Source organism: Neltuma alba, unplaced genomic scaffold (genome assembly GCF_004799145.2).
Source record: "Neltuma alba isolate B1F8T4 unplaced genomic scaffold, ASM479914v2 tig00010229_pilon, whole genome shotgun sequence".
NCBI lineage: Eukaryota > Viridiplantae > Streptophyta > Magnoliopsida > Fabales > Fabaceae > Neltuma > Neltuma alba.
In genome coordinates this window covers 38,843-62,091 of record NW_021635161.1, presented here as the reverse complement: position 1 = coordinate 62,091, position 23,249 = coordinate 38,843, and the positions used below count along the sequence as shown (strand labels likewise).

Below are 23,249 nucleotides of genomic sequence, written 5' to 3'. Positions count from 1 at the left end.
GTAAAACGCACTGGATACACTATCCTTTAAGATGGATCCTTCCATATTTGTCCATCCTTATTTCAGAAAATAGCTGCAAATTAAAGAAACCATATATATAACCTCTTTATTACACATAAGTGTAATTAGATAGATCAAGTGCTCATTAAATCATTTCTCTCGTTCACTTATAGGAAGTCATAGAGCTAAGTGCAATATGGAATGGGAACTAAAAGCAGGTCATTTTTTCTTCTCACTGCAGCACCAAAGGTCTCAGTCATATCCAACTCTTCATTCTTTTCCCCATTAGGAAGCTTCCAGTCAAAATGATAAAGCAGATTTGCAAGAATCAGTTCTAGAACTGGTGTAGCAAATGAGATTCCAGGGCATATCCTCCTTCCAGCACCAAATGGAATAAACTCAAAGTTGGTGCCTTTATAATCAACTGAGCTATTAATGAACCTTTCTGGTTGAAACTTCTCTGGTTCATTCCAATACTGAGGATGCCTTCCAATGGCCCAAGCGTTGATGATCACCTTAGTCTTAAGAGGTATCACATAGCCATTAATTTCACATATTTCACTGTTTTCTCTTGGAACTAACAAAGCAGCAGGTGGATGTAACCTTAAAGTTTCTCGAATAACCGCAGTTACATATTCTAATTGATGAAGTTCTGACTCATCAACACATCCTTTGTTTCGATACACGCTTCTTACTTCTTCTTGTGCCTTCTTCATTACTTTTGGGGCTCTGATCATCTCAGACATTGCCCACACTACTGTCGTTGCTGCTGAATCGGTTCCACCAATAAACAAGTCCTAAAGAAAATTAATAAAATGACTAAGTTTCTCTGATGAATAGAAACATATTATTAGTTTGATAGCTGAGAAATGAATATTTTAAATTAAACGAAGACTAACCAGGACGACGGCTTTGATATTGTCGAGAGTTAATGGGATTTCTAAGTCATTCTCTTTCTGAATCTTGAGAAGAACATCAACAAGATCTTCGTCTACTTCTTCCATATGTCCATCGTTCTTTTCCAAGTGATCAATGATGATATTGTTAAGCGCCCCATCAACGTCTTTTCGCACTTTTTCAGCTTTAGCTTTCGTCCCACCAATCACACGAAGGAATTCAAGTGAAGGAAAGAGATCAGATATAGATAAGCCACTGGCAAGTTGCACCACATACGCCATAGTCGACAGAATCTCTTCCACATTTCTAGTCTTCCGACCAAAGGCTGCTCGAGCAACTATGGAATTCGTGAGTGGGTAGATTTTCTTGGTAAGATTCATGAGAGAACCAACTTCATGTTCAGAAATATGCTTCACAAGCCCAGAAACCTCCTCTTCCCTTATCCTTCTAAATTCCCGAACCCTCTTTGCGGACAAAAGCTCCAAAGTACAAATCTTTCGAAGTTGCCTCCAATAGTTTCCATAAGGAGAGAAGGCTATGTCTGTACTGTTATAAGCCAAGGTTTCGCTGGCAACAATTTTGGGTCTATTGGAGAAGATTACGTCATGGGTTTTCATAACCTCTTTAGCTATTTCTGGTGAAGAGACTATGACATGGGGCATCTGTCCGAGCTGAAGGTGCATTAAAGGTCCATACTTGTTTGCAAGGTCTCTGAGAGATCGATGGGGTAGTGATCCAATCTGATGAAGGTTTCCTATGAGAGGTAGCTTCCATGGTCCTGGGGGAAGGGTTTTGAGGGATTTCTTAGAACTTGAAGAAAGTCTGTGAATCATGAAGAGGAAGCAAAGGAAGGTGAAGAGGATAGAGTATGTGATCTGAATCTCCATGATGGGGTGTGTGGTGGAGGAAAGAACATGAGTGAAGTCTGATTTTATAACGAGTCAAGGAAAATAATTAATAAATAAGAAACTCAATATTGGTGCTACATTTTACTCCTTTATATCGCACCACTTAAACGGCACTTTTGTTAACTTCTTCAAGCGCACTTTTTGGTTGGCACCACGAAAGTCTTCTCTCACATTTCTTTTCCAAAATACTTTTTTTCCAAAAAAAAAAAAAACCAATACTTACCATTGGTATTGGCACTAGCACGCCTTTCTTGAAAAATATAAAGAGTTTTTACCATCATATAAAGATAAAAGAATTATTGTTAAAATAGTTTGGTCTTACCTTAACTTTACGCCAATATTTGTACATTTTCACAACCGAAATAATGATGTTGGAATTGTAATATAAATCCTAGGTAAAACAATTTCATACAAGAGGCTCCAGGAAATTTAATTTTTCACGAGCTTTAAAAATTGAATTTCACTTGTAAATAATACAACTCAATTTATAAATATCAAAATTTGATTTGTGAAATAAATAGTTAAATTTGGCTAGTAAGTATGTGTTTTTATTGTTAGAACTTATATTTATTTAATTTTCTTATTTAAGATCTATAAATAATTTTTCTATAATTTCCTCCCTTTGATCTTGATTTATTTGTGAGAGTTTTAGTTTAATCTTAGATATAATATTCTATCCCCTCTTATCTTTCATATTATTTTTTTCCTCATCATACTTCTAGCATTTTGATCTCTGTAAAAGTTATTACAAAAAAGGTAGCTTACATTTTTTTTCATTTATCTTTTTTTAAAAAAAAAATTAGATGAATTGGTTTTCCACATAACAGAATCTTACCTTAGATTTAGAAAAATCGCTCAGTTGAAAATTATATTCTAGAATTTGGAGATATGAAGATTCTGTCTTGGCCATATTTCTTCCTTAAAAATATTTTTAAGCACAATTTTCCACCATTGACGTTGACATGGCTCACTGGAGTTGGAATTTGTGACCCTACAGAGTCATAAAAATTATTATTATTATAATTATTTTTCCAGCGAAAGGTTTTGAATCTTGGCATTGTGACTTGAGCTGGGTCCAAAACGGCAACTGCTCACAGCATTTGTATGCATGTTCTACAATTTCAACTATTCTTCATTCTTCTCTTAGCAGAATATTATAAATATTGTGATTTTTTTAGAGATAAAACCGTATTATTAGCTAACATTGATTTCATAATAAATAAAAATATATTTTTTTATAGATCCATATGTCACCCACATTTATAAATAAATTGTATAATTCATCACCTAAAAATATTCTGATTTTTTTTTATACTACACATATATACAGATTTTGGGGGGGGGGGGGGAGAGAGATTAGATTCCCTCTAGCATTAATTACTAGAGAGGACCAAATTAAGAAAAGACATGGGGGGGGGGGGGAACGCTAGTAGCAACCCAGCAAAGTGGTGGCGTGCCAGTGCTATGATTAATTGACTAAGATGTTTTCTTAAGTCCAAAACCAACCCCCACCGATTTTATAGATAGTGCAACTTTGCAAGCATTATAATTAATTATAGATTAAAAAATTGATTAAAATTGATTATATGCAATATATTTGTCAAAAAAATATACTAGATTAAAAAACTAATTAAATTATTTATTTATAAAAAATATGTGTTGGTTTTCTTAAAATATCCTCTTAAATTATATATTTGCATTAAAACTATGGTTGATGCAAAGGGATAGTTTTAAAATAATAATAATATTATTATTATTAATAATAAGTATAAAAAAAGTATGAATTGAAATCTTATATTTAAGATTAAATTTATCTCTCAACTATTTTTTATATTAAAAATGAGGGTAGTGTTTAGTTTTTTTTAAGTATATTCTTATGTATGAAGAGAAGGAGTGAGAGAGTACAAGTAAAGAAAAGGAAAAAGAGATTGATAGAGAATGTGTGGAAAAAATGATCAAGTTACATCTACTATCTTCAAATATTTTTCAGTATGTTTAATTTTTAATTAGGTCAGTCAACATCTTAAATTATTTTTTTAATAATATTTGATATCTTAAAATATTTTATATTAGTAATTTTTAGTATATCTGGTGTTTTTCAGCAGCACCCGTCATGGAGTGGAAAATCATCATACTGCCTTGATTGAATGCCTTTTGTTTCTTTCAACTTTAATTTCTCACTTTTGTTGTCTGTTCAATTCAAACTTCAAAGTGCTCATTTGTTCAAACTGTTCGTATTTCATTACTATTGGCATTTTCTATAGAAATTATTTTTCTTTGTGTAGAAAAGAAGGGACATTTCCTAATCGCATTAACTTCTTTTTGGCTCTATTCTGAATATTCTGCAACTAAATCGAACACTCAGTCAAAAATTGCATAATTTTCAATTATTGATCAACCAACCAAATTTGAATCTTTTAGCCCAAAGAAAAATCAAACAAGTAAATTTTTCTCCCATACATGCCTTCTGATGAAATTTGGATTCTCTTTGCAATCCTCCTTATTTATTATTTTTATTTTGAACTTAGTTATTAGATTATTGATGAAATACGTAATTTAAATGAAATAAAAGAGAAGTAAATATTGCTTGATCTCTAATTTATGAAAAACTATATCAAACATGGAAAAGAGAAATATGGTTTTGATAAACTGTCATTGTCATAACTCGCAAGTAACTGGGAAGATAATAAATTTGTTGACTATTAAAAGTCGTATAGCCTTTGATGTTTGACATTCAATTGTGCCATGTCCGGCGGAATAATCACTTACTACTAGTCCATGTCTGCTCCTACTACTATTAAAATGTGACCTCACTACTACTACTATTCTTACTCGTTCAGTCTTAAATTTTAAATATAAAATCTATTTTATATTATAAAATAGATTTTATATTTAAAATTAAAAGAGTATTATTTATAAGAATAAGAGAAGACTTCTTATTATATTTATAAGTCATAATGTATTTTTTTATTTTTTATTGTAAAGATTGTTATCTTTTTTCAAAAAAAGGTTGTTCTTATATAGGATTTAAAATAATAAGTTATATTATTAAATGACTTGTGAATGTTATAATTTTTATGTTTTTTCAATATCTCACTTACGTGGGTCTTATCCCTTACATATCCGTGCTATGTCTAAAAATCTTATTAGTCCTATTTATTTTGTCATTTTGTCATACTCACGTGAGAATCCATTCATTAGAAAGAAAAAGGACGAATGAGTATCCTCGTCATTATCAATATATCATATACATATGCATTACGTTATTTATAATGTATGAACACGGCACAGGGTCTCTCCATTTCTTTTTTCATCCATTTCCCTCCATTTTCCTAATCCTAGCCTTTCATTTAATCTGCGGCTGAAAAACGCAAAGGCACATGGCATTTAATATCTTGACATCACACCGTATAAAAACTCCCTCTGTTCCATTTCTTTTTTTATGCACTCACTCTCTACTCTCTCCTCCCTTTTAATCTTCTTCTCTTATTCTCTCTCTACTTTCTGACTTCACATTATTAATTATAGACAAAAATTAGGATAATAAGAATTTTACACAAAAATGATAAAACTATTTAAAAAGTTGCACTCCATTCGATTAAGATAGTAGAAAAAATCAGTTAAGAGAAGGCAGCATAAAATTGTTGTTTACTTGTTTTGTTTCTTAAGTTTAGAATAATGACAACTTTTTGCTGGCAAAACAAAAGGGAATAATGACAATTTTTTTAAGATAACAATTTTTATTGTTTTTATGGTATTGGCGTGTTGCTCAGAAAAAACAAAGTGGACTAATGCAATATTTTCAGAAAGTGATAAATAAATTAGTATATTCTCCTACACTTTAAAAAATTATATCATTCTATCTCTATTTATAAGTTACTTGTATCTCAAATCCGTAAACCAAAAAATGCATTAAATTTATAATTTCTTTTCACATTTTTCTTATTAAAACAATGCGACCCTTCCTGATTTCAATGTAACTTTTTTATTCTTATAATACTTTTCCACACATTTTGTTTTGGTGTCCTTGCAACAATACTTTTTATTTTATTTATATTTTCACATATTTAGTAATTTTAAATATTAAAAAAATAAAAATATTTAAGATATTACCTCTGATCCTAAATATAACATCTATTTATTAAATCTTATATTTAAAACCAGAATTAGTATTATTTATTTAATACAGATAGAATTCTTAGTATAGAGACAACTCATCTTCAAATTTGCATGTATATATACAATAAAATTAAATATTTAGTTATTATTATCATTTTAAAATTAAATTTCACATAATGGTTTGATTTATTTAGTTTTAGACAATCATTTATCCAATTAAGTTTTTAAAAAATGGGTTAATTTGGACTTTAATAATGATTTGATTTATATTATATGTGTTGATATTTTTAAACTATATATATTTGATAAGAGAGTATTTTTATACTTATATAACTTGTGATTCTATAATTTGAATTAGAAGTTTATGAGTTTCAACAATAATATTTTTCAAATTAAAGGAAAATAATAGCTAGACTGTAAAATTTAAAAGTGAAATTTCTATAAAAAAAAAACTTGATATTTTTGTTACGAAAGAAAAGTATGCTTATGAAAAAGAGTATTTGATTACAGTGATGATGAAGCTTCAAAAGATTAATGATAGTATTTGTTTATTGCACATTTACATTATAGATGAAACTTTTAGATGTTGTTATCTTGTTAATGAATGTTTTAGATGTTCTTGAATGTTGATGGATATTTATATATAATGATATTTTGTATTTGTGATTTAATTTTATTCATATTTATATCTTTTATTAATAATTTTATTGGTTTATTTTATTTTTTTTTATAAAAAATGTGATAAATATGAAAAATAGTATTTTTTCTTAAACAGACCAAAAGTTTGCGAGCTAGCCCTGAGCCCGTCAACTTAAAGGTCGGGTCTAACAAATTGGGAAAATTTTGAAATTTTAGCCCTACAAGACTAGTCTTTTCAAGCTCGTCAGCCCTACACGGCCAGCCTTGTAAGGTCAGGACGACCCATATTCTCACCTTTGTCTGTACATTCAAACTCTTCTAATATGATACATAACTCCGGAGGAACTATTCTATTCAAACTTCTGCTGATTTATTTTCTAGAAGACGTTCCTAAAATTACAAGTCATACATACACACACATATAGAGGGATTGATATTGGGGCAAATTAAAAAAAAGACCCTGAAAATTGAAAAATTGCATATAGAGACCCATTCACAAAAATTGTTGTCAAAACCCATATTAATGCTGTCATAAGTCTCTATTTGCAATTTTTCTATTTGGGCAGTTTTTTTTATGATTTTTCCTTAATATTGTACGTTTCTCTTGAGAAAGTAATATTACATAACCCTCTCAAAGAGAACTTTTTGTATATGAGACATGACAGTGTCTGGATCAGTATGAACTGCATAATAAAAGCTTTTAGTCACAGCAAGGAATGTCTTCTTCGTATTGAGATCCATGCCATTAGAAGACAGCACTACTTGCACCAGTTCTTGCATTTTCTCTCCTATTTCTGCCTTCCCCTTGTACCTTCCATTACTATTCTTTTCCTTGGTGGTTGGGAGAGAACTTAATTGGTGGCAGATTTGATTAGAGAGTTGAACAAGTCTCTGATACTGAGGATTGATTTGCAAGTGATGAGGAAGTTGGTAGCCTGCATTTATGTTGATCATGTTCACCAACAGCTCAGCTTCTCCTTCCCACTTATCTCCTTCGCTTTGCCATCCCAATAGCCACTTCTTCCACTGCATGCATTCGAAAATATCAAAATAGTCCCAAATGAAATTACCCAATATTGTATTTTTATCATCAAAAGTTGATGAATAATAATATAATAGACTTACTGCATCATGAAGAATATCGAAACTAGCAGAAAGTGAGCTCAGAGAGAAGGAGTGCAATGTTTCTATTAAAGTCCCCAGTAGCCCCTCCCTGCTCCTGTTTTTATTCAGCCATCTGCGATGTAAGAAAAACAACACCTCAGCTGTTTAAATTCTATATAAGTAAGAAAATAACTTTAAACGGTGAAAAGAAGACAAATGATAAATGGAAGGACTGAGTTATATGTTTAATTACCGCTGATATAAGGAGGTAGTGCTGCTGTTATTGAATTCATACACAAAGGCTTTCCTTTCATCTTGGTCCTGATACTTAGATGAGATGGCCTCAGTGAGAGCAAGAGTTTTAACCCAAGCAAGTCGTTCTTGAGATCTCTCAGGCTCAAATATGTTTGCTGCTGCCAGAAAGTAACCCACGAGAAGCCTTTCTCTGCTCAATCCTAACTCTTCTAGTCCACATTCTGAATGCCACCTATAATGGAAATTATATATTTATGAACAAAGTGAGACTAAGGGAATCAAAAGACATTAATTAAGCTTATACGCATTTCTTACTCTTGAATCCTTTTCCATTCTCTGCGATGCAAGTCTTGGCACTTGTTAAAATCTAGCTTCCCAAGTTCAAGATTATCATCATTGCTGACTTTGTGCAGCCTGAGAAGGGGGGGAAAAAACATGTTTTGTTGTGGTTTGAATTAGTAACCAATTGGATTATATTATACCTTGTACTAATAATCCATTTAGGACTAACACAGAATATTAATGATTTAGGGTGGAATATCTGAAAGCAAAGTTACCTGTAAAGGGTTTTGGAAATCCAGACATCATCTCCACCACCATATTGTTCTAAGTAAAATCTAGTCTCTACTCGGGGCAAGCTTGCATACCAGGGGAAATCCAATGCATAACTCACCTGTGTTATTGGTTAAAGAGCTTGATTTATACTTGTATGAAGCAAATTTAATTCAACAATATTCTTCAAGGCCTATATAAATACCTCGCCAGGCAGATCTTTGGCTATGATCCATTTATCAAGAATCTGATTATCAGCTCGTTTTTTGGATAAGAAATTGGTTGCATATTTCCTGCCTTCATCAAGAATTGTCTCTCCAGGGAATTGAAATTGAGTGGCTCTGTAAAAATTAAACATCACTGTTGCTCCTTCATCTGTTTGCCCAGGCAAGCAGCAGAACTCTCCATCTTTCTCAAACGTTTTAAATACATCTGTTCAAAATATGATACCATTTTCATTGATTCATTAGTATTTTTCTTTAATTTGTCATATATGGGTTGATTAATTAGCAGATATTTATTGACATAGATCAGTAACACATGGTTTTCAACTTACTGGCTGAAACATTATAGCCGTTTAATCTTAACAGTCTGAATCCCATAGATGTATCATCAAGATCTGGCAAGTCTGAATCTTTGGTCCACCCAATGCCTCTCTCATTCCAATTTCTGAATAAGAGTTATTGTTAGTGTATTGATCTGAATTCTATATTGTTCTTTTCCATTTTACTCGTTTCATTTGAGGTTTGAACTCAAATCAGAGCAACTTTTTAATAAGTTTAAACAATCATATGCAGGACAAAATCCTAAGGTGGTTTGCTGTTGAAAGGAAGAGATATTTACAGATGGTTAAGTTATACCTGTGGACATACTCCAGAATCTGTTTAATCTGTGGTTGGAAATATCTTGCGATCCCCAAGCGCTCCAATCGGTCAACAATCCATAACTGTTCAAAAAATTCTACGGGATAGAAATCTGGGACTGCAATTTCATACAAAGACATACTAATTAATGATGTCACATCTCCTTCAAAATTTAATACCATCTCCATAATCATAAAGGGGAATTCATTTATTGTAAGATGCGTTGAGATACCTCCGCCGCCATTAAAGTTTTGGGCGACAGTGTTCAAGTAATTGAGGCAGTGAGGGTCTTTGCTTTGGGTGAAAGCAAAGGCAGTGGAAGAAGGACAGAACAAGTAAGAGCCATCTTTGCTTCTCACATTCTGAAGCTTATCCCATTGAAGGCCTGGTATCGCTTCCAAGCTGAACAGCAACGTCGTTGGAACACTTTGCAACACCTTCATCGGTATCCTTTTGTCCCATCATAAAATAAACCAGTCAACACAAGACACATGTATTTGGGTATCATGGGGGCAATTTAGAGAATAGTTCTTCATAAAGTTTGAATCTTTGAATCTTTCTATTATATCCATAATCAGTACTATCTCTGTTTTTTAATATAAAAGCTAATTGATCAATTTGAGTATATTAAAAAAATTAATTAAATTAGTTGTTTGTAATGAATATGTGTTATTTTTTCTAAAATATTCTTAGTAATCAAGTGTATAGCTACAGCTATCATTTGATAAAACATTTAATATGTGCAACTATTAGAAGAGCTACCTTAAAAAAAATAAATAAATATAAGAGATAAAATAAATTGGGGTTTTATACTTAGGACCAAATTAAATGTTAAATTAGCTCTTATATTAAATAATGATATAGTAGTATACATACTTTTTGAGCTTGGCATCTCTCCTTGCAAGTATTTCCGGGAGGCCAGGGAAGTCATCAGGCAGATCCATATTCAAACCTTTTGCCCGTTGCAGAAGTGTTGGCAGAATGACTTCAAACCCACATGTCATATGCTCTCTGTTTTCCGTTTCCAGAGTGTTCACGTTCTCTTTGAAAAATCTTAGCCCTGTGTTTAAAAATAAGTATAGACATCACTTTCACTATAATTTCTTCGCTTCCATTATTATTTAATAAATATTATAACCACTCACCTCACATCATGAAGAAGTATGTAAGAGAGATTAGATCATATTTATTATACCTAATTAATCTATTTTACTACGTAAATTAGTTAAATGGTTCTTATATTAAGATCGGAGATTTCCTGACATAATCAAGAGTCATATACCTTTCTCCACCTTTTCAGGATGAAGGTTGTAGTGTGTTAAGACAATAACAGAAGCTAAGGTACAAAGAAGCCGATCATAAGCCACAAACTTATGAACATCTCCCCAGGATCCATCTGGCAGCTGGTTCTCTATTATCCACTGAAGAGATTCTGGGAACTGAGGGGCCCCACTTCCATTCACGTCTTCAACCAGCGCGAACAGTGCTGTGTGATAAGCCGATGGTGATATACTCTTCTCTCCTTCTTTTGATTCCAAGTTCTTTCTAATGCCTTCCACTCTCTTTCTGATCTCATCGTTCATCACAGAACCCTAATTTTCATATCAAAACAATACGTGACATTCACATATAACTCATCAAACTCGCTGCATTAATATTAACAACATCGTACGTACGTCAACAAAGTGTTTGATAAAACTATACGTACCTCCAAAGCTTGTTCATCTTCTCGCTTCACCTGATCGATCCCACTCTTCCAATTCCATTTCGGGATTGTCAGACCTTCCACGAGTGCTGATGAAGTTTTTGGCTCTGATATGCTTCTGGTGCCTTTTGCTCTCAAGTCAGAATTATTCTTCTGTGAAACTATGACTTTAGCCTTCAACCCCGAAGCCTCTGGAACAGCATATAATTAAGCAATATTAGAGAACAGTAAATTAATATCCTCGTAAAGACGATCAAGAGATGACGATGGTAATTAGATTACCAGGAAAGGTGCAGTTAGAGGGAAGATGGATGGGGAGGGAACTAATGGAAGAGGAAGAAGACAAGTCATGGCGGGTTGAAGAAGAAGGAAAGGACGGAGAATAATAGTGATGCAAGATGGATTGAGAAGCCATTGATGCTTTGCTTCTTCCTGTTGAAGTAATCCTCTTCCAATGTATATGGCCATGGCCGATGCAACATTTATATAGTGTGCATGTGTGTGTTTTTTTTCACAAGTCGAAGTTATCTAATTTTAGGAATAAATTATTTTTTTTCCCTCTTCCGCTTGATGGAAATCTCTTATGCATGAGGGGATGAAAAAGAATAGATAGATATTTCCAAGCAAACGGTGAACATGGCACCACCAGAATTTTCCGTTAAGCCGCCGTCACATGACTGTACCGTGAAAGATGACTTTGAAGTCAATCCCTGCTCTTTATTTAAAACAATAAAAAAACCATGCGATTGAGTTTTTTCCCCCTACTTAGAAAGACATGCAGAGACTTACAACCTAAAATTATAAATGGTATTGCACTTGCGGTCTCCCACTTACACGGAAGTTTTCATATCACTGAATTATAATAAAGTAGGTATTTGAGGTTTGAAATGTATGCTTTCTCCAATAGTACTTTAATGAAATGGAATTCACTGTAGGATTTTTTTCCCCCCACTTGTGTGAATGGCTAGTATTGTATGAAGTCTATTGTAGGATGAGTTAAACTGTTTATGGCTCATATTACATTATTACTCGTCAAAATGACGAATCTATCTACTACTTCATCTATAAAATCTTGTCATGCCCGGTGATGTCAGAACGAGTCGGATTTCATACAGGACTTAATTGAAGAGTTGATGTTGGTCCTTTATATAAGACTTATTTTATATGTTTATCAATTTTTTTTAAATTAATCCTATTAGGAAATGAGTATAAAAATAGGATATTAGATTAAAGCTATGTGAAAAGAAATATGATTTTACGTACAAACTCAACTTTGTTATAGATTAGTGGTAATATAACTTCCAAATATTGATAATTTATAAATATTAAAATAAGTGTCATGCGTTAACAAGTTGGTGGATTTTTCTTTCCTTTCCTTTTTTGGAAATATCGTATTATCACGATCTCTTTCATGTATATGGTTGAAAATTCAAAAGTAAAAGAATGAACACTCCGCCTGTCTTTTGGAAATTTCTTAATTCGGTCGTCCCCCATCATTCTTTTTATTTTTTTCCCGGCCTGCAACGCCCGCCATCATCGTTAGTAAACGAAAAATTAAAAACGATATTAAAATATATGTAAATGGTCAATATCGATAGGCATAGTACTAATCTCAGAATCGAGTAGAATTAATATTAATTTGTAATTCATTTTTGTTTATTACAAAAGGAATTGTATATAATATATTTAAGAAGGATGAAAAAAAATTAAATTCATCATATTCTTTTATGCTGTATAATTTTTAGCAAGAGAAAAATTTTATTTTCTTACATTGGCTTTCCTATAAATATATTTAAAATAAGAATTAAAGATATGTGTGTGTGTATATGTACATACGTACGAATGTAATAAGTAATATTAGATTAATTACCAGTCAAGACCCCACATAACCCAAGATTATTTACATTATTCTAATGTCAAAAATAAATAAATAAAAAGATATTAAACAATTATTTTGGTGATCAAGTTCTATTATGCTTTACGATGGGATGAATTTTCCGTTGGCAAAAAAAAATTAAAAAAAAAACAAAGATGGGCTGAATTACTCACCGAAGTTAAATCTGTATTATGATCAATATATTAACATTAAAGTATGAGATAACTTATATAATTTTTAGTGAATTACATTATTAACAAATAGTAAATAATATAATGTATTTTAAAATTTCATGTAATGCATGAAAATGATATAATTAATAAAACTTACAAATGGGCCAGGAGTTACTTAGGACTTAACTCCTCTTTTGTTTTTTTGGCCAACTAATTCCTTTCGTTGACGGCTCATCAGAATCACACTCCATTACATAATATGACATTTTAAATTCTCAAGTTGCAGGGAATTCTCATCCTGCGCTGATATTTATTTCCCGATAAAAGTTGTTAAAAGATTAAAAGATGGGGATAATTTATATATTGTATTTATCCTACATTGATTTCAAATTTAAATTAAATTCATTTTTACATAAAGCATACTGTCTAAGAAAAATAGCACTATAGTTAATATTCTAAATTTTTTTAACTTCGTCCATTTTCCGTACTAATCATTAATTATTTGTTAAGCAAGTAATTTTGATGTACTTTTAAAAAATTTTCAAATATAAACATAATACTTCTCTAATCTTAAATATAGATATAGGTAGATAGTGTTGCATCCAAAATATGATATCTCAATTCATTTTATCTCTCATATTTATTATTTTTCAAAACTAATTTATTTAACTTATAAATGGATATATAATCTAATATTACAGAAAATTATTTTAGGAAAATTATGTCATATATGTTATGATTAAATAAGATATTTAGATTCTTATTTTAAAAATAGGTGGAGTATTTATATATATTATTAAAATATGGGATTTTATTAAATAATGTCAAAGGATAAGCCTCCATAGCCTCGAGAATTCCATGCCACTTAAGAAAAATTAAAAAGACATTGGTTGGGTAAGTCCGCGTGATAAGATGATGAATGATTACATGCACTTGGAAAATATTGTTAGGTTTACAAAATGAATACTTATGATACTTTTATTTGACCTAAATTTTTTCTATGAAAAATTGGCGGTGCTAAATTTAATGATTTTATCTTTGAAATTATAATCGAAATGTCAAATGATGTGTTAAACTATTATATGATAATATAAGTGATTTATTCATAAATACCTAATTTGAAACTTGGAAATCAACATTATATTTGAACCATCTAGTTATAGTCAATATCCCAAACAAGAATCTGTGCTTGCGGAGCTAAAAATCCTTCAAATGTTTGACTTTGAATCTAAATTACAAAGTATATCAAGCTTACAAGTCTAGAGTAATAAAGATTTTTAATTAGGTCAATTAAGTATTTTTCTCATTTTTGCTCTCATTTCCTTTTTTTTTTTTTGTCATCTCTCTATATCCTTTAATTATTCATTCATACCAAACATGTTAAATTATATTAAATATTCCTTAAGCTTCTTGTTTATGGCACAGGGAAATCACACTCCACTAACAGAATGTGTAATCTTCCAAATCCTATATGGTTTGACTAAGTACTTATTCTATGCTAATTCAATATTCCTTTTCCAACCAAAAATTATTAAATATAAAAAAAGGCCGATTATAATTAAGTAATCAAGTAAGAAAATTAATTACTTTCTTAATCCCATTTACAAGTTAAAATTCTGCATTTACATGTCAAACTTTTCTATGTCACTGCACGTATAAATAACTAGAATTGATAAGTAGTTAATTTTTTATTTCACACACCGTACCTCTACATATAAATTTTGAGAAATGTGAGATAACACTTTGTTCCTCCATATAAGTCACATGTACCCATTCTCGTATATCAAGAAATACATTAAATTAGTGTCACAAAAAAATGTACTAAATTGATAAATTTTTTTGTATTTTTTCCTATTAAAGAAATGGTGTTAAGAAAAACGCTGTACATTTTCTTTTACGCATTTTTTTTATTGTATTCAATAAGAATAAAATAGAAAACATAAACAAAGAAAGAGTTAGTTAGATTACTTTCAAAGAAGGTGGCTGCCTCGCTTGCTAAACGTCAAGCTGACCGAAAGACTGCAAACTTCACCAAATTAACTACGAGCACTTCATTGTATCTGTCAAGATCCTCATGAAACCAATATATTCAATAAACAACTAATATAATAATTAAAAGTAGTCAACAATGTCAATTTAATCTAAATAATTTATATCATAAGTCCTTTCCTTGGTTTTTTGGCATCAGTCAATAGTCCTTAATTCTGGCAAAAAAAAAAAAATCATCAATAGTCATTAATCGCAGTACGTTTCTTCCGACCGTTACTGCGAACGCGACTCATTCCCGTTGAATAGTAAAGTCAATGCGAAGAATAAAGTTTTTTTTTTTTTTTTACCAGAATGCGAGGAATAAAGTGAAGTGTCAAACAATATTTCCTTTTATAAAAAAAAATAAAATAACACTTCTTCTTATCCTTATTATAAGCTTCAAAAAATTAATTTATAAATAACAAATAATTAGTTAAAATTAGTTAAGAGTTAGAAATATATTTTTGTTTTCATATATGCCTTTGTAATAAATGAGAAAAAAGAGGAAAGAGAGTGTGTGGGAAAATGTAATAAGAGAGATTATGACAAAAGAGAGAAAATAAATAATTAAGGATAAAATTGAAAAGACATCAAATTGAAAGTTATAAAATATATCACACCCCGCCCCTAGTTTGAAGTTTATAAATAGGACCCGAGGAAGTACTACCTACAATTCTTAATAAAAAAATTAAATAAACTTTTTGCCATATAAAATCTGAATAACTAATTTATACTATATATTAAGAATATTAGCTAAGTTAATTATTTATAATAAATATATATTAGTTTTTCTAAAATACCATTTCTAGTCATATGCATCATTAGTATTTCATGGTGGGAACTCCCTTACTATGTACAATTAATATTAATATTTGAAGAATAAATTATAAATTTAAGAAACAAAGAAAATTAAGATCTCATATTTAATATGAAATGAACTTTTTATCTAGTTCTTATATTTATGATCGGAAATGGTATTAATCTATAGAAATAATACTCCTCCAATCTATATAGGACCCAATTCTTGAGTTTGTTTTGGTCCTAAATATAAGACTTATTCATCATATTTATTAATTTTCTCTAAATTACCCCTATAGATACTCTCTCAACCATAATCAAGTAAAAGAGGAATATGAGGTATTAAGAAAGATGATTGTGGTGTTTTAGGAAAAATGTATCATATTTCTTATAATTAACTAACTTACCTAACTTCCTTAATCTAATCAAGTTAGTTAAATGTATCTTATATTAAGGATTGGAGGAGTACAAAATACCAAACAATATTTGTATTGAACAGAGAGGCCTAATTGAATGTAAAGGCTTATGTATAAGAATTTTAAGAATTGTTGTGTTAGGGAGGCATTATAGGTCAAGTCATTAATCGTAATAATGAAACGTTTTTGCCGACCTTTACGCTATGTTTGGCTCGACGGAGGGAAGGGGAGGAGAGGGATTTTAATCAAGGGAAGGGGAGGGGAGGAAAGGGGAGGGTAGCTATAAAGGGGAGGGGGAGGGAGGGGAGGGATTTTAATGATCTCCTGTTTGGATTGATTGGAGGGGAGGGGAGGGAGCAATTTTAATAATACCTTATTTTGTTCTAATAAAAAATTGACTATTTTAGCCTCATAAAATTTAAATGAATTTTCTCACTTTTTATTTTGTTAATATATAACTATATATATATATATAATACAATTCACTAATTTTGATTTGCAAGATACAGTCACACACTTATAGAATATCAAGACAAAAAGTCACAAGTGATATATTTAAATCAGAGAAAAGACCTTGAAGGTGAAAGAAAATACTAACGGCCTCTTAGAATTAGAAGAGGAGAAAAAAAGTTTACAAATGCTCGCTAATTTTGGAGATAATTATCTTAATAACCTCTTATTAGATACTCAAAAGAACTCTCTTATGTAAAAATGTTTATGACTGATTAGAGGTTAACAAATCGAAAGGGCATATAAGGAATTAAAATATTATCTCTCACCTTCCCTTCAAAAAACCTCACTTTTGGAGGGGAGGCTAGAAGGGAAGAGGAGGGGAGAAGAACCCCTCCCCTCTTTAAAAAACATCTTAACCAAACAAGGAGAGGGGAGGAGCTCCCCTCCCCTTCTAAAAAATTATACCAGCCAAACAAGGGGAGGGGAGCAACTTCCCTCCCCTCCCCTCCGAAAACCCCATACCAAACATAGTGTTAATGCGACCATTCAGCGGTTGATCCGAGGAATAGATTGCTAGTGGGACTGGGATATCCTCCTATTCACTGGTCGTTGGTGGTTAGTGCTCCACTACCTTTTTGTTCAATATCAATAAATTTTTATATTTAATAAACAACCAGACAAAAGATAATTAATTATTACAAAATAAATAATTCATACTTGTCTTGATTCTTTTTATAAGAAATTTTTTTTAGAGTTTATTTTATTTTATTTTATTTATAGGAAGTAACAGCATTTTGCTTGGTGTCAATATTAAAAAAAAAATCTTAAGACCCAAACTACATGAACTTCATATTTTTCTTTTAAAAAAATCTTAATTATAACGCGGCGTTGAATTATAATTATGCATACATTTAATAATTGAAAGCCCCATTTTGCAAATTATCATCCTCATTTGGTGCGTTTTGTTGAGATATATCGCTCTTAAATACAACTTCTGTAAATTATTCCTTTTTTGAAGAACACACACACACACACACACTATCCTATAAGATATTGTATTTTTAATGTTTCATTCTCTCTATCTTAAAGTAAGTTCAATGACTGAAAATATTTTATAATTTTATAAATTTTGAACATAATAAAAATAATTTATAAAAATTTCTTTAGTTTGTTATAATAATCACAAAATTCTCCGATTATAGGTAATCTCATTCATGAAACTATTGCCTATGAAGTATTAAATATGTATACCTCTCTCAACAGGCATTTGTTGTGAAAGAGATTAGTCTTTTCCGTCAAACTTAACCCTCGTCACTAATTTATACTCATTATATATATTAATAAAACAAAACCAAAAAAAAGACACATTTGCGTTGCTTCAGATTCATCCAATGTTAAATGAAACGGCCAACAATAGGAAATGATTTTTTTTAAAGCACAATGAATTGGGGGAAATTATATCATATCAATCTTAAAATTTAATGAATATTCCGGCATTCATGTTTTCTTTTCTTCTTCTTCTTTTTTTTTTTAATTTTTAGAATTAAAGGTATCAAGAGAAGTGTTGACCAAGGAGGGATATATTCCATTGATATAATGATGACACCACCCACTTGTTTTGCTGTTTAAGTGCTGAGTGCTTCCTAAGTGTGTTTTGCGATGTTTTACCTTTTTCGTGTGTCACGCAGGAGAGATTTAGCTTTTGGATTATCTTCTCATCCCTTGTTCCTTTGGAAAAATTCCCAAAAAATACTTTTAAAATTTTAAAATCCTAAATCAGGAATAGTTCTAAAAATATGTTGTCATTTGCTTTTCAAATATTATCAATTGCTATTAATGTATAGTAAATAAGGTTGATTTAAAATTTTAAAATTTAAAAGCATTTTTATGGTATTTTTCTTTTTTCTTTTCTTTCCCCTCATTTTATTCCTATCATTGAACTGTTAAGGGTACATTTGGATTAACACCAGACATGAGTTAGGATAAAATTCAGCTAGTATAATACTACCATCATTCTTTAATATAAAACTCGTTTAACTTTTATTTTGGTCATATATATAAGATTTTAATCCATTTTGTCTCTCATATTTATCTATTTTTTATACAAATAACTAACTTAACTATTTTTTAATCTACTCAAATTAGTCAACTAACTCTTATATTAAGGACTGAACGTAGTATGATTTATGTTTAGATTAGTGTTTATAAAAAAAATTAGCTTGATAAATTGAAACTTGTTTGAATGAGTAATTGAAAAATAAGTTTAGATGTAAAGCAACTAAAAGGAGTGCGAGTCTTATTTTATATATAAAATGTATATAATCTAATAAATTTAAGAAAAATATTAAGATTAAAAGTATAAAAATAAAGAGTTAATGTATTATAAGAAAAATTATAAATAATAAAAAAATACTTAATTAGATATATTAATGTAATTTTTGTACGTATAGCTATTGAATATTATTTTATTTTAATTATACAGACTTTTAGAGCTCAATTGAAAATTAGCAATACATGTCGATTGGGCTTATAGTGTACTCTTATTATTAAATTTTATTAATTATTTTTTGCCTAGATACTTTTGCAAACAATTAAGTTATTGGGTTTTTTAATGATTTTATTTTTTTCCACAACAATATAAGGTAGACTTTTGTCTTTTCATCACTGTTATGCTTCTCTTTCCATGTTGGCAATGGACTTTTATGTCTTTTTTTTTTTTTACACCAAAAAATTTAGGTGAAAACTCACCAGAGTCAGGATATGTTTTTAAGCTCAAAAAGTATTAATAAAGATACTTACAAATCACTCATCAATAAGGTTATCATATAAGCAATAAACTTTTACATCTGACGTAGCAAAATATAGCATCATTTGCGTCATTTGCAACGTAAGATGAAACAAAAAGTCCATTTACAAAAACGTTGTGCCCAACAACTAGACTTCTTCAAATAAGCTACCAAGGTGTGTTTTATATTTTTTCAGGCATATTTGCCACTGCAAACGGAAATCCAAATATAGTCTAAATGAGTAGTTAAAATTTAATAATTTATAAAATTATGATTATAATATTGTAAAAAATAAATAAATTCAATTTGTAAAGTTTAATCCGAAGACTACCTGAAAATAAAAAAGATAGTTTTATAAATTATTAAATCTCAACCATTTATTTGGTAATTTAATAACAGGAATGAGGCAAGGGGGGGAGAAAAAAGTAGAGAGAGATTATCGTCTCATCAACTTTTTGTCTTTTTGCCTTCTCGTGCGCCACGAGGTAGGGAATGTAGAATCGTCAGCGTCAGCCAATCGGGAAACTAATTTAGAATTCGTGGAAATATTTTTACAGCAATTCAATTTATTTTTTTTGTGTTTTTTCATTATTGAATATTTGAAAGTATATTTAATTTTCTACGCAAACATACGTAAATAAAAAGTGTGTGCGTAAAATAATCTTATAAAATAAATCAATACTTTAAAAAATTATAAGACCATTAAATATATAAATTGGTTCATAACCCTTACGGACAACATTCTTTATCTGGTTGATTGGCGCAAAATGATACTTCAATTTCTTAACTTTTTTTTTTAAAAAAATATTATTAGATAGACATTTTGATATCTTATGAATGCCATAAGCTAAAGGATGTGTAAGCTGCATCATCATATATAATGCAAAACAAAAAAAGAAAATAATATACACATCAAACTCATTCCATATGAATTATAAATCAAAACTTCCAAGCATATGCAATCGTGGTCCCTGATAAGATAGATAGGAGGAGGAAGACAGCAATAAGAGTAAGTTGCACTTTTTTTTTTTGGGGGGAAAAAAGTTGGACTTAATTTATCACAAAATATAGTGGGATTCAGAATTTTGGCTTCTAGATGCTGCATTAAAATTGTAAATAAGAATATAATAAAGAGAATATCACTAAATGATATATTGAACTATTAAAATTACATGTAAAGTCAAACAAGAAAGATTCTTCTAAAAACACACAAATATCAAAATAGAGAGAGTACAAAGCATGGATTATTCATACTCTCATTCTACACCACAAACATTTCACTTTTCTGTTTTATTAACTTTGCTTCCACCGGCCATCTCTTCTGTTGGGATAAAAAACTCTCATCTTTAACATAGATCCAATGACTTGCAGATCACCGAATCATCCTTTATTGACTAAAGTAGTAATAAGTAATTATAGTCTTTTCTTTTTTTCCAAAATAGGTCGTAATCATAGCGTTAAGACTGATGATAACCACTAGGAATAACCCACAAACCATTCTTCCTTCTCACAGTGGCACCAAAGGATTCAGTCATATCCAACTCTTCACACTTCATCTCATTTGGAAGTTTCCAATCAAAATGGTAAAGCAAATTGGCGAGAACAAGCTCAATAACAACAGAAGCAAATGTGATTCCTGGGCATATTCTTCTTCCAGCACCAAATGGAATATACTTAAAGTCTGTTCCTTTATAATCAATTGAGCTGTTAATGAATCTCTCTGGTTGAAATTTCTCAGGTTCATTCCAATATTTGGGATCTCTTGCAATCGCCCAAACATTGGTCATGACCTTAGTCTTGTGAGGTAGCTCATAACCATAGATTTCACAGCGTTCACTGTTTTCTCTTGGAACTAGCAGTGGCAAAGGTGGGTGCATCCTCATGGTTTCTTTAATGATTGCTCCTAAATACTTCAAATGATCAAGTTTTGATTCGTCTACATATCCTTTGTCTTTATACACCCTTCTCACCTCTTCTTGTGCCTCTTCCATTTTCTCTGGGTTTTTCAGCAATTCTGACATCGCCCATTCCACAGTTGTTGCTGCAGTGTCAGTTCCACCGACAAAAATGTCCTGAAATGAACATTAGGAACCACATTAGTATACCATGTAAGATCTCATATTTCATAAGTTAGAAAAAATGCAACTTAATAATAGGGTCCTTCATATTGAATTGAGGTTTAATAAGAACATACTAACCAAGATAACACCCTTGATGTTGTCTAGAGTTAAGGGAATTTCCAAGTTATTCTCCTTTTGAACTCTCAAGAGAACATCGACGAGATCCTCTTCCTTTGCTTCACCATTCTTTTCTTTGTGGTCATTGATGATATTTTCAAGCGTCCTATCAATCACGTTGCCCACCTTCTTAACTTTCGCTTCCGTCCCAGTGATCACTTGAAGGATTTTGAGTGAAGGAAAGAGATCAAAAATTGAGAAACCACTCGCCAGTTGAATCCCATATGCCAAATTCGACAAGATTTCTTCTACGTTCTTTGTTCTTTCACCAAAAGCTGCACGTGCAACTATTGAATTTGTGAGCGGCATCATTTTCTTACGAAGGTCCATGACAGAACCAACGTGTTCTTCAGATATGTTCTTGACCAGCAACGAAACTTCCTCTTCTCTTATCGTTCTGAAGGATTGGACCCTCTTTGCAGATAAAAGCTCCAACATACAAATCTTTCGAAGTTGCCTCCAATGGTTTCCATAAGGCGAAAAGGCTATGTCTGTGCAATTATAAGCGAAGACCTCACCGGCAAGAATTCTAGGTCTGTTGGCAAAGATTTGGTCATGGGTTTTCATGATCTCTGTGGCCAACTCAGGCGAAGAGATTACAATGCTGGAAATTTGTCCTAGCTGAAGGTGCATGATGGGTCCATACTTGTTTGCAAGGTCTCTAAGAGAATGATGAGGCAGTGACGAGCCTGCAAGTTGGTGAAGGTTTCCTATAAAAGGTAGTTTCCATGGGCCTGGGGGTAAGGTTTTGATGGGCTTCTTAGAAGTTGATAGCTTGTATATCATAAGAAGGAAGCAGAACAAGGTGAAGAAGATCTGAATCTCCATGATCTATATCTGAGTCTTGATGGAGTTTGTTGTTGGGAAGAAGACGAAGTAATGGTGGAGTTTTATAATCAACTATGGACAAGATTCGTTTGGCTGCTGATCAGTGAATTGGTGATGGTCAAATACAAATCCTGCAAGTAACACAGAAATGCTTTTGGAATTTGGGTTGTCTACGGATCTTTGTGGGTTGCGACGGAGTGACGTTGAGTCTATTAAGGCAACCGTCTTATATTCTCACACTATACTTGATCACCACTTAGACTTCCATGGGCATGATTGAAAGATCATGTTACCACGTTCTCAGTTAGTTTGACATTCAATTTAATTCTAAATATAAGATCTTAATTATTTTGTTTCTTATATTTATTTATTTATTTCTAAAGTAATCCTTATAATAATTACACATGTTAAATATTTCATTACATAGTAATTATACTAATACACATGATTAGTAAGAATATCCTAGGAAAGATAACATATATTTATTACAAATAACTAACTTATCAAACTTCCTTAATATACTTAAATTAGTTAACTAGCTCTTATATTAAGAATTAGAGACAGTAGTTTGAAATGTTTTTTTTGGTGGTATGTGAAGAAAATATTAGAAAA

General features: G+C 31.0%; 3 protein-coding genes across 3 annotated transcripts; all 3 read right to left on the bottom strand.

Moving 5' to 3' along the window:
* On the bottom strand, positions 1 to 1,827 carry LOC114754981 (cytochrome P450 71D10-like). Its single transcript, XM_028943845.1, has 2 exons — positions 900 to 1,827; positions 1 to 797 (listed from the first exon to the last, which is right to left on the bottom strand). The coding sequence occupies exons 1-2, from the start codon at positions 1,782 to 1,784 to the stop codon at positions 186 to 188; spliced, it is 1,497 nt and encodes a 498-aa protein (XP_028799678.1). The 5' UTR covers positions 1,785 to 1,827; the 3' UTR covers positions 1 to 185.
* Positions 1,828 to 6,853: 5,026 nt separating this feature from the next.
* On the bottom strand, positions 6,854 to 11,358 carry LOC114754980 (copal-8-ol diphosphate hydratase, chloroplastic). Its single transcript, XM_028943844.1, has 13 exons — positions 11,325 to 11,358; positions 11,046 to 11,233; positions 10,620 to 10,929; positions 10,214 to 10,397; positions 9,570 to 9,787; positions 9,335 to 9,455; positions 9,031 to 9,143; positions 8,680 to 8,906; positions 8,480 to 8,595; positions 8,238 to 8,336; positions 7,921 to 8,154; positions 7,689 to 7,800; positions 6,854 to 7,589 (listed from the first exon to the last, which is right to left on the bottom strand). The coding sequence occupies exons 3-13, from the start codon at positions 10,918 to 10,920 to the stop codon at positions 7,182 to 7,184; spliced, it is 2,133 nt and encodes a 710-aa protein (XP_028799677.1). The 5' UTR covers positions 10,921 to 10,929; positions 11,046 to 11,233; positions 11,325 to 11,358; the 3' UTR covers positions 6,854 to 7,181.
* Positions 11,359 to 20,686: 9,328 nt separating this feature from the next.
* Positions 20,687 to 22,809, bottom strand: LOC114754982 (cytochrome P450 71D10-like). The gene is made up of 2 exons (XM_028943846.1): positions 21,771 to 22,809; positions 20,687 to 21,644 (listed from the first exon to the last, which is right to left on the bottom strand). Exons 1-2 carry the CDS (start codon positions 22,635 to 22,637, stop codon positions 21,030 to 21,032), a joined length of 1,482 nt encoding a protein of 493 aa, XP_028799679.1. The 5' UTR covers positions 22,638 to 22,809; the 3' UTR covers positions 20,687 to 21,029.
* Between the last annotated feature and the right edge of the window lie 440 nt (positions 22,810 to 23,249).

Coding starts and splice junctions, on each gene's coding strand:
- LOC114754981 (XM_028943845.1), bottom strand. CDS start 1,784: ATGGAGATTCAGATCACATACTCTATCCTCTTCACCTTCCTTTGCTTC. Junction 798..899: donor ATATCAAAGCCGTCGTCCTG/GTTAGTCTTCGT, acceptor AATTTTCTTTAG/GACTTGTTTATTGGTGGAAC.
- LOC114754980 (XM_028943844.1), bottom strand. CDS start 10,920: ATGAACGATGAGATCAGAAAGAGAGTGGAAGGCATTAGAAAGAACTTG. Junction 9,144..9,334: donor ATTCTGGAGTATGTCCACAG/GTATAACTTAAC, acceptor ACTCTTATTCAG/AAATTGGAATGAGAGAGGCA. Junction 8,155..8,237: donor GAATGGAAAAGGATTCAAGA/GTAAGAAATGCG, acceptor TTTCCATTATAG/GTGGCATTCAGAATGTGGAC.
- LOC114754982 (XM_028943846.1), bottom strand. CDS start 22,637: ATGGAGATTCAGATCTTCTTCACCTTGTTCTGCTTCCTTCTTATGATA. Junction 21,645..21,770: donor ACATCAAGGGTGTTATCTTG/GTTAGTATGTTC, acceptor TGTTCATTTCAG/GACATTTTTGTCGGTGGAAC.